The sequence below is a fragment of the Chelonoidis abingdonii genome, chromosome 2 (genome assembly GCF_003597395.2).
Source record: "Chelonoidis abingdonii isolate Lonesome George chromosome 2, CheloAbing_2.0, whole genome shotgun sequence".
In the NCBI taxonomy this organism is placed as follows: domain Eukaryota; kingdom Metazoa; phylum Chordata; order Testudines; family Testudinidae; genus Chelonoidis; species Chelonoidis abingdonii.
This window is the reverse complement of record NC_133770.1, coordinates 122,718,650-122,730,118: the sequence shown is the minus strand read 5'-3', so window position 1 is coordinate 122,730,118 and position 11,469 is coordinate 122,718,650. Positions and strand designations below refer to the sequence as shown.

The 11,469-nt window shown below is 42.8% G+C and overlaps 1 protein-coding gene across 1 annotated transcript in view; it reads right to left on the bottom strand.

Annotated features, from left to right (window-relative positions):
- Window positions 1-735: 735 nt before the first annotated feature.
- AHRR (aryl hydrocarbon receptor repressor) overlaps window positions 736-11,469 on the bottom strand; it is a 115,421-nt gene continuing 104,687 nt past the window's right edge. The window contains exon 10 of the mRNA XM_032770813.2: window positions 736-1,962. Coding sequence (XP_032626704.1) covers window positions 843-1,962 — 1,120 coding nt within the window. The 3' untranslated portion in view covers window positions 736-842. The remainder of the gene's footprint in view (window positions 1,963-11,469) is intronic.

The window sequence follows — 11,469 nt, the reverse complement described above, 5'->3', positions numbered from 1 at the left end:
AATTCCTAGAGCATTCCTGTTAGAAAAACATCCCAACTTGATTTAAAATTGCCAATGATGGAGAATCCACCACAACCCTTTGAAAGTTGTTCTAATGGTCAATTACTCTTGCTGTTTAAAAATTTGCACCTTATTTTCAGTCTGTATTAGTCTACCATCGACTACTAGCCATTGGATCATGTTATACCTTTGTCTGTTAGACTGAAGAATCCATTATTAAATGTGTTCCTCGTGTAGGTACTTATAGACTGTGATCAGATCACCCTTTAACGTTCTATTTGTCAAGCTAAATAGATTGAGTCCCTGAGTCTACCACTATAACGGTCTTCCTATAAATTAAGCAATTGTGATTTGAGAAGCCCTTGCCTGAAGGTGATTAAATTAATGTGGGGAGAAGGCAATAGCTGATCCCTTTTACTGGAGAAACTAAAAATAAAAATATAGACCTTAGATTCACAGGTTGAAATGCTGGTCTTAGTGAAGTCAATAGGAATTTTGCCATTGACTTCACAGTGGGGCCAGGATTTCACCCACATCATGCCATGAACAATAGAATAAAGGCAAGAGGAAGATACAGTTAGACGTTAATAATGCAGTCAGATATACAACAGATAAAAGGGGAAGCTTGAAAAAGTTAAACTGGTACACCTATAGGAAGTCTAAATTAGCACTTTGCCATGATATCTGTAGTTTTACTTCACCCCATTCCCAAAGATCACTAAAAAGAGTAATTTTTTTTTAAATCTTTTCTCTTTGGTTTTTAATTGTAGTTACTCATGTAGTCCAACATCTACAACTTCTTCTTATTTTTCAATATCATAAATATTCCAGATGCTACAAATCTATTGTAAAAATGTACATTCAGTTGTTTTATGAGGCATAGGACCTGTTAATGCATTTTCAGGGAAGATCATCTCTATTCCATCCTGCCCATTATCAGACAATGATGGAGAATCCGAGGATTCACGCTTGATTGCGTGAACCAAGCAGGGATTTTTAAACTCACATTGCATCTTAAAAATCTGGTTATTCTGCTCTCTCTCTTCTCCTGAATTGGGGTTGTAGAACTGATTGTAGAAGTCTGTACGCTGAAAGTCGTGGATGCTTTCCAAGCATGCAGAGTTCTGGGGGCAAACCTGTGTCATCTCTTTGTTATGTAACCCTTTACATGATCTGTTTCTATTCATATTGTTGGTATGATTTGTTACAATGCATTGCCAATTGTGTGGTGTGTAAGCACAGTGCTTTTGTTTTTGACAAGGAGATAGTTGTTCACTGAGGTCCGATTCTGTTTTAAGGTGCACCATGTTAGGGTAGCCAGTCAGCTGCTTTTTCACCATACCATTCTCATCCAGCCAGGCTCGACTTTGTGACATCATGTAACTATCAGCTACATTTTCAGAATCAGAATCATATTCAGTTTTGATGGGCATATCTAGAGGAAATACTGTGTTGTATAGAGTTTCTGGGTACATCAGTGGATGTTGTAATTTCACAGGGTCTGTAGTGTAGTTCTCCACTGTAAATTGCTGTAAGCCTGAATAAGACTGGCAATTTTCTGTAGTACCCCAGTGGGAAGGACAGGTTGATGCTAAATTTAAAAGACTTTGATCTCTGTTGCAGAACGGTCCAACTTTTCTGCTCGGACATGTATTCATGCGTTGATTTACAGAACAAGAACTTGAGGAATTTTTTAAAGTCCAAATGTTGTTCGTGTTGCAGTTGTTTTGGATACCTAAAAGTAATGTGTTAGAATTGAGAGATTCCTCTTCCATGAAACACTTGTCATTTGTATTAGGTTCAAATTTCACTTTGATGCTATCCTGTTCATTTTTTACAGCTGTCCAGTTAAGATGCTTCATCTGTCCCAAAGTTTCAATGGCACAGTTATAGTTAAGTGCTTCCTTGTGTCCTTTCAAATTTGTGATGTTCTTTGGTACCTTCAGGTGTATATCTTCTTCCCTTTCAATAAAGGTAGAAAAAGTCAGTCAGTCAAATGTTTCTAAAATATTTTTCCCGTACTGTGTGTCACCCATGTAGAATATAGAATGGAGTGCTACAATAGAAGTTTCATTCATATTTGAGTAATGCAGGAATCTCATACTCATACCAAATAATCTTATAATGGTTTAGAATGGTTTATTCAACATAGTATACCAGTACAGAGAATGGTTTCTATAGTATGGAATAAAATAGAGTTCACAGTAGTTTAAACGAAATAGTACTACATAGTTAGGAACTTTTTGATTTAAGTGGTTTGAGTGAGAGCTGCAGAGGTGTGTTTTTTTCAGAACAGTTTGTTGTAGGAGATGAAAGAAGTGCTCAGAGGAAGTGGCCAGACTAGTATTCCCAAGCATTCACTAATTTGGGTGTTTCCATTTTCATGTGTCCAGCTTGAGACATCTTCTACTTGATTTTATGAGCTGCAGTGATCCCTTAGTTCTTACTAGCTACACCTGAAGCACACAAAATTATGAAAAAGTTGGCCTTAAGTTTTGGATAATAGGTATAGTAATTCTTGGGACTTTGATTAATCAGAGAGGAAAGATGTGAGACACTGAATCCAAGTTATTTAAGGTACAGAGCCAAACTGGTTTGGGGAAAAGTGGTATCAGAATTAGAAACTCAAAATGGAAGAGAGAGAAAACTGATAGGGATTTCAGAAGCTAGTTACTTAGCTCAATACTTGTAATTTTTTGTTTGAGAATGGGTTCAGTGTGTAAATACAAGAACCTCCAGTAGGGGGAGCCCATGCTGTTATAATGTGGAACCTGTCACATTACAACAAACAGATTAAGGAGGGACACAGAAGTTGTAACTATGTACTTATAATATTAATGGATTTCAACCCCCTGCTAAATATTAACATCTCACGAAGACAGACAAATATGATGTAGCAACAGTAGCTTTTAGAAATCAGTGAAAAGTGGGAGGAAAAACCTAACATCCAGTGTAAAAAGTAAAGCAGAAGATGGGACTGTTCTGAAATAAAGCATGAAGATAAGCATTATACTAAAGTATTTGTATATAGGTAGGAGGATAATGAGGGAAAGGATGCCATTTTATGGCAAACAGATTTACATTTCCAGCAAGCTACTGCACAATTTGAAAAGGCAGACTGTGGGGCAAGGATGCAAGTGGTGATGAACAAAATACAAAAACAACAGTTAAGTATCTGCTACAGCACACCTGGTCTAGCTAGGGGACAATAAAAATGGAACTTCATGGACCAATGCTCATGGTACTCCATGCCACATGATTACCATGCTCAATAGAGGTATTTAACTATCCACTGGGTAACAAAGGCATCCAAATATGAATCAAAAAGTTTCCTAAATTACACAGAAAACAAACACAAAAATAGAGACTTGAACAAGAAGAGAAGCCATCTTGAGTCTGCTTCTTAATGGTCCAATTCATTCTCTGGAGTAGAGTAACAGATTGCAGGAGATTTTGAGAGAAGGATTCCCTGGGGAGAGATGGGGTTTCTCTCTTCATAGGCAAGATTATGGGATCCACCCCCTACAGCTGAAAGATGTCTAGAAATTATTCTGGGGCATATGCAGGAAGCAAGAGCTATCTGTACAGAGGCCCACTGCCTCCTCTCCTGCTTCCCAGCCCTGGGACAGCCAAAGTGGGAAAGATACAGCTCGTATTGTTACAAGTGGGGTTAAATTTTGTTACGGGTTGTATTAAAACCTCATCGAAATTGATGTGTGAACATACCCTTCACTTAAGATAACTGTGGGACAGTTAAGGGGCCACATCCAAAAGAAGGGCTAATAGAGCCCACCCAGGAGTTTTGGATTGCGTAGGCAGAGTGGCTTGTTATTGAGTATTGTTTTTTGTGTGCACACACATACGTGTACCATGGCAAGAGAGAACATATAGAAACTAGTGACAGATAAGAACACAGAGAAAGGCAGAGGCAAAAAAAAAAAAAAAAAAAAAGCCAACCAATGGCTGAGGAGTACAGTGCGACCTTGGAGAAAGGTAGAGAGTTTTTGAGTCTATTGGCTAAAGAGGCTTGAGGCTCTGAGTTAAGAAACTACTCCTTTTGTTCTTGGTTCCTCCTGCACTTGGAGAAGCAGAACTTTGTACATGGTTTGTAAATAAACAAGATTGCATCAAAGAAACTACCAGACTGCATCAAGTTGTGCGTCCAGCTGGAAAATCCCCAGGGCCCTAAACTTTGACTAGCTGCACAGGTCTGAAATGAGTAACACTGATGCGAGGAGTGAGATCCAGTTTCCAAGGAGTGAGACTATGAGCTGGTGTTCCTACTGAACCAAGATAGAACAAATAATGGAGGTGCTTGTAGAGAGCAAAAGAGGTCATCAGGAATTATAACAGGACTAACATGATTTAAAACAAGACCTGAAACAGGAGCTAGAGGCTTCACAACAGGGATTAAAGCAGCATCTGGAGGTTTACCAGAAAGAGCTCAAAGATGACTTGCAGGCAGAGGTGAAAACTCTGTTGGCGGAACAACTACAAAGCATTTGGACTGATTGGGAATTCCAGCTGCAAAACTCCGAGTCTGGAATGATAAAATGGGTTGGTGAGGTGACCAGCAATCTAACTGACATAGACCAGAAGTTTTTCTATAAAACAATGAAGACCAAGCAAGCTATAGCTAATCCCGAACTTGCTAATTGAGATGAGCTGGATCAAGGATTTATGGATTTAAAAAATCAGCTCTAGAACGAAATCAAAGCGTCACTGACCACAGTGGAAAGCAGCCACATGGATGAGGACTTGGGCCAGCCAGAGGAACTGGGTAAGATCAGACATTTTCAACTGTTTTCTACCTTGTTTATCACCCACAGGGCCCAAAAGGGAGAGACTAGGGGGTTGTCCCAGCTCAAATAATGCAAAAACACAGTATCTTTGAGGGCAAAATTCTGGGAGACTCAGTTGGCTCAATTCAACATTCAATTCAAACTAATGACTGGGTGGAGGGACAGAAAGGCTGGGCCCACAGAACCCCTACCATTGCAATTCGATGGGAGTCACTAGCAATTCTGGGGTTTCATGGACCAATGGTGCTTTCTATTCATGTTGCATCCCCAGATGTACACCTCTGACCCGGCCAACATGGTCTTGGTCTTGGTAATCTGCCTGCTGATGGGGGAGGTGTTGGACTGGGCCTCCCCCTTGCTGGAGAGTAACAGTAGTTTTGTCAAATTGGAATGCCTTCCTCCAATCTATATGAGTGATTTGGCCAAGGCTGCTCAAAGGAAATTCTGGCAGTGGCAGGGTAGCTGTTGCTTACTATGTGGCCCATTTCCATCATCTCATTGTGACCATGGAGTGGAACAAGACAGTGCAGCAGTACCAATTCTGGTGAAGTCTGCAGGAGGAAATCAAAGATGAACTGGCCACATGTAGATGCCCATGGGTCTGGACACCTTCATTGACCTTGCCGTCCACATAGATATTCAGTTACAGGAATGAAGGGAGGAAAATGAGGGTCCCTGCGGCCCCCATCCATGTACTATTAACTGGTGCCTGTTTCACCTGCTGAACCAGTGCAGGTGGATCTGGCTCATTGACAGCTCAGCCCCAAAGAAAAGGAGCAATTCTCTTGGCACCACCTATGCTTCTATTGTGGGAAACCTTCTGCCTGTCCTGTGCAAGCTCCAAGGAACCCAAGAAATGAGTCACTTCAGGGTCAGTAAGGAAGACTGCCCTGGGCTGTGTGAAAAAAGAATTCCCCTGCACCTCAGTCCTGCCTGGGGCATGCACCCAGCTCCATCCAGGGGCTTCCCACTTGCAGGTGCCTATCTGACTGCGCATCCCTGGAGACCCCCAATGGATTCCCATCTAATGAACCCTCATTGATTCAAGAGCAGCTGACAATTTCATAGATGCAGTGACAACCCAGGCCCTGCAGATTCCTTTGTGACACAAAGCCACTCTGTACCTATGGAAAATATTGATGGCTGATGGCTCCCATCTTTCTTCAGGTCTAATGATCGAAAATACAGTCCACCTGGAAGCCATTATCCAGGGGCACTGAGAAATATTTTGATTCAGCATCATTCAGTCCCCGCACTCCCCTCTGATTCTTGGCTTCTCTTGGAGGACTCTTCATAATCACCTCATTCATTGGTAAAAGCAGGAGGGCAGTTTCTCTTCAAAATTCTGTAAGCAGTATTTTCAGGAGTAAATCAACATTGCCCCAGCACTCGGGGGCTTCAGGTGGAGATGATCACCAAAGTAGGGATGCCCACCAAACCTACTTCAGAACTCCATCTTAAATATCATGACCATGCCAAAATGTTTGAAAAGAAGCTCACAGAAACCCTCCCTCTACATCAGGACTGTGACGGCGCCACAGAATTGCAGCTGGGAGCGTAAATACCATTCAGGTGGATTTATGCCATGTCAGAACCTGAGCTAGCTGCACTAAGTAAATACCTCCAGGAGAACCTGGCCAGAGGGGTCATTCTCAAGTCAACCTCACCAGCTGGTGCACTGGTCCTCTTCATCAAGGGAAAAAATGGCAGTTTCCAACTCTAGCTTGACAACTGAGCCTTAAACCAGATAATGATCAGGAACTGGTATCCACTACCCCTGATTCCAGAATTACTGGACTGTATAGAGGCCACATGTCCAGAAACTGGACCTCTGGTGAGCCTTCAACTTCATGTGCATCAGGGCTGGGAATGAATGGAAGACTGCCTTCCGAACCTGCTACAGCTACTTTGAATATTTAGTGATGCCATTAGGGCTGACAAATGTGCTGACAAACTCCCAACATTTTATTAACAATGTGTTACGAGACATATTGGATTGTGCGCCGTGGTCTGTCTGGACAATACATTGGTCTTTTCAGACAATGCTGAAAAGCATACCATTCATGTCCGAACTGTTCTGGAGAGGCTACAATGGTCTTTATGCCAAGCTCCAGAAGTGTGCATTTGACCAGCTCTCCCAAGAGTTCATGGATTTTATTCTGTTCCTAGAGGGAATCATGATGGACCTGCACAAACTCCAGGCTGTCCATGGCTGGGCAGCACCCCACAATGTATATGACCTACAGTGGTTTTTGGGTTTTGCAAATTTCTATTGATGGTTCATTCCAAATTTTTTGAAGCAAATTGCACCCCTCACTATGGCTCCCATATTGGCCCACCCAGATGTCATCCAAACTTTTGCTGGAGTTCATCTCCAACCTGATTCTCTCTCAAAAACAAGTAACGCACCCACACACCTATTACTTTAGAAAACTTACCCCCAGAGAGAAAAACTGTGAGATCCTAGATAAAGAACTTCTGGCAATCAAAATTGCCTTTAAGGAGTGGTGACATTACTTAGAATGGGCTCATCTGTGAGTCCAAATATTTACCAACCATAAAAACCTGGAGAATTTCTGCAGGGCTAAGGCCCCGAACCAATGACAGCTTCATTGGGCCTTGTTAATCTCACAATTCAGCTTTACCATTACATACTGCCCCAGGACTAAACATGGCAAGGCCAATGCCCTGCCCCAAAAGGGAGAATATAGTCCCAATCCACAACACCTCAGCCAGCAACTGACCCACATTCTCAAGCCTTGAAACGTTCTTAATGCAGCTCTCTGTCACTATCTGTTCTGTCTCTGCCTCAGGGATTCCATTCAGTGAACTATCTGACATAAACAAAGAGCCACATGACACCTGGGAGGTAACCACCTTTGCAAATAACTGTATTTACATTCCCCTGGGTCCAGCAAGAGTGGCTGTTGTACCGTTATGTCATGACTCCCCACTGATGGGACACTTTGGGTGCTCTAACAGCCAAGTGTCCTCCTTCTTCTGCTGGCTTCAAATGTGCCTGTGACAATCTGTACCCCTATGTATCAAGACTATGATAATTTTTGTACAAAGTACGGCTTGTGAGGTATCATTTGAAAACTCACAATTTGCTGATCATTATTGTCCCAGTAAAATATGTGCAGCAACATTGTATGCAAAGTTATAAAATCCTATGGTATAACATTACTGAGACATGTTCCTGGTTTAGAAAAGCAGCCACAAACCAGTTCCTCGGAAACAATAGGCAAGTAGATGCCTCAGCTGGATGACAATGAAACCAAATGAACTATCACCTGGTTAACTGGCAGGAAAAAGGGTGTGAATGAAAAATTTACATCTTGGCAAAGAAACAGCTTCCCACAGACTTCTTGTCTCCTAAACCCCAGCTGGAGATGATTCTCAAAGAAGAAGAAAAGTATAAGAATGGGGAACAGATGACCCAAGTTATCCCTCCCTTTTTTCTCTATCCTTGGCAGCTGCAACACCTGAGGAACAAAGAAATAGCTTTGGACTGAGGGAGGGATCCTATCGAAAGGATTTCAGCCAGTAAGACTGCTGATGCATGGGGTGAGAGAGACTTTTGCTTTGAATTTACTTAGCTGCTTGTTAGGTATTGGTTGCAGTTTACCTTTTATTTCCTTGTAACCAATTTTGACTTTTATGCCTCATTACTTGTAATTGCTTAAAATCTATTTGTCTATAGTAAATAAACTTGTTTTATTGTTTTATCGAAAACAGTGTGTTTGAATGGAAGTGTTTGGGAAAATCCATTTGAGATAACAGAATTTGTGCACCATTTTCTATTAATAAAAGATGTACTTTATATGAGCTAGTGTTTTCCAGGAGAGGGCTGGACAGTACAAGAAACACATTTCCGGGGGAAAATCTGGGACTGGGAATTTGCTGTTGTTGTTCTGCAGTGTAATTCAAGAGTGGTTGGCCATAGCATTCATACTGTATAGCTGGGAGCAATTTACATGCTGGAGGCAGAATGTGAGCAGACCAGGAGTGGTTACTCTCACAGCGAAGCAGTGTAAAAGGTACCCTAGCATAGAGAATTGAGAGGACACAGCTGTTCAACAGTCCAAATTGTATCCTGGGTAATATCACAGTGCCCCTCAATGCAGGCATTCAATGCAGGCTTTCTGCGATATATGCACCTCTGTCAAGGAGCTAAACCTTGAACCCTGCAACTTTTCCCAACCTCTGGAAAACCCATCCTGACCCCAAACAGCCATTGCCTTAGGTTTCATCATGGAATTACTAGATTTGGACTGTGGTAGACAACTTCTCCAAGATGGCCCACTTAATTCCTTGAATCGGTCCACCCTTTACTGTGGAAACTGCCCAGCTATGGATAAACCACATAGTCAGTCTCCATGGCCTCCCTGATCATGTTACCTCCAATCAAGGGCCACAATTCACTTCCTGGTTCTAGCATGAAACTATGTTACTGAGGATACATAGATACCACACCTCCACCTACCATCCCAGTTGAACAGCCAGAGAAGGTGAATTAGATCCTTGAACAATACCTGCAATGCTATGTCAATTATCACCAGGATGTTGAGTCTATGCTGAGTTTGCATGTAATAATGCAGACCAGGCATCCATGGACCCAAGCCCCCCCACTTTTTTTTTTTTTTGCTCTGACTCTGGGTACAACCCTGAATTTCACCAAAGCTACCCTTGACCTCTTCTACCCTGACCCCCTCAGATCAGTACAATGGATCCATGAAATCCAGGAGGAAGTGAGGAACACCTCGAAAAAATGAAAGACTACAAATGGCACATAGATCAGCCTCAGTAGCAGAGCCCTACCTGTTCAGTGAGACAAAAGTATGGCTCTCAACAGAGACCCTTCGTATGGACAGACTCTCTCGTAAGTTTGACTACCTGTTCCTTGGCCCCTATCAAATCTGGCAACAAATTAACCTGGTTCCCATCAAGCTCCACCTATCTCGATCCCTTAGAATCCACCTGGTGTTCTATGTATCACTCCTAAAACCATTCTCAGAGAATTCATTTCCCCACAGGACCTCTCCCACCAGTGCATATACAGGGCATGAAGAATACATCAGTCACAAAGTCTTAGATGCTAAACTTAAATGAGGTAGGCTCTAGTATCTAACTGAGAGGGCTACAGCCTTGATAAGTGGACCTGGAGAAAGCAGAAAATACTCATGCCCCAACCCTGGTATGAGCCTTCTACAGGAGACACCTTGAAAAACTTGGACCAGTGTTGCCCACTGGATGTGTCTGTGGCATAGGATCGTGTCACAACCCAGGAGTCTCACACCTGGGTCTGCAGGGTTCCTGGCAGGGGGGACATCATGCTCCAATCTTCCACTTGATGCTTACTGGCATCAGCTAGAACTGGGACTCCTTGAAGCCCAGGTTAGATAGAAGGCTCCAGCCCTGGGTCTCAAATGGTGGAACACCGGTGCACCAGACTGACCAGCTCCTCCTACTTAAGCAGGAAGGAGGAAGAGGAAGCTGTCCATACAACTGGACTTCACCCTGCTTCATATTGCTCACCCAGCTGTTGTATCCTGACACTGACTACCTGGTTTCTTAAATTGCTCACCCAGCTGTTGTATCCTGACACTGACCGCCTGGTTTCTTAAATTGCCCTTCATGGTAACTGACACTCAGCTCCTGACCTTCTGGTTTTGAACCCCAGCTGGCATAGGGATCTGGCCCCCTACCCTACTTTAACCACTCGGTCCAACTACCTATATTTCTGCCCTGACAGTCTGACAGAAAGACACCGTAAGTTTATACCATTTGTAATTTTTTTAATTAATTTTTTTTTCTGTTTGGGATGGATTATTGGGTGGCACCTTTTAGGCCTCATCCTGCTGATGAGGAGGAGCTGAGATTGGGGGTGCTGTTATGAGCTGGGTTAAACCTTGTTATGTCTTTAGTTAAAAATTTATTGAAATTGATGTGAGAATGTGCCCTGTACTTAATATAGCTGTGAGACAGCTAAAGGGCTACTTCTAAAACAAGGCATGACAGAGTGCAGAGTGCAAACAGGTGAGCCTGCACTCTGATCACTTAGATATTAATTAGTTCCCCCTGGGGAAAACTGATGGGGGGAATTAATCAGGCTGGCCAACTGAGCCAATTATCTCACCAGCCCATAGCTGATAAGAAGAAGCACAGGAAGGAAGTGTAAAAGGGGGAGAGGGAGGAACAGGGTTAGCCGAGCCGAGCCGAGCCACGCCACGCCACACAGAGGTTCAGAACAGGGAAACTTCTGTTCCCCTCAGGCCCTGATGAGAGGGCCAAAAGCTATGTTAGCACTGTAAATAGACTGTTGCATGGGGAAGGTTGTGAAAAAGGTGGAGGGAACTTTTAAAATAAAAAGATATGGTAAAGGCACAACCATTGGAATCTGTGCAGTTTCTGTGGGGAGAAGGTGGGAGAGGAGCCACATTCCATGAGACAAGGCTTAACAGAGCACCCAGGAGTTTTGGATTATGTGGGCAGAGGGGCTTTTTGCTGAGTCTTGTTTTGTGTGTATGTGCACACAGGCAGAAAAGAAGAACACACAGAAACTGAAGACAGGTGGGAACAGAGAGAGAAACAGAGGCAAAAAGCAACAAAGCCAAGGGGCCACAATCTAAATACAGTTTTCATAGATTGAGAGGGGGTTCTGTGC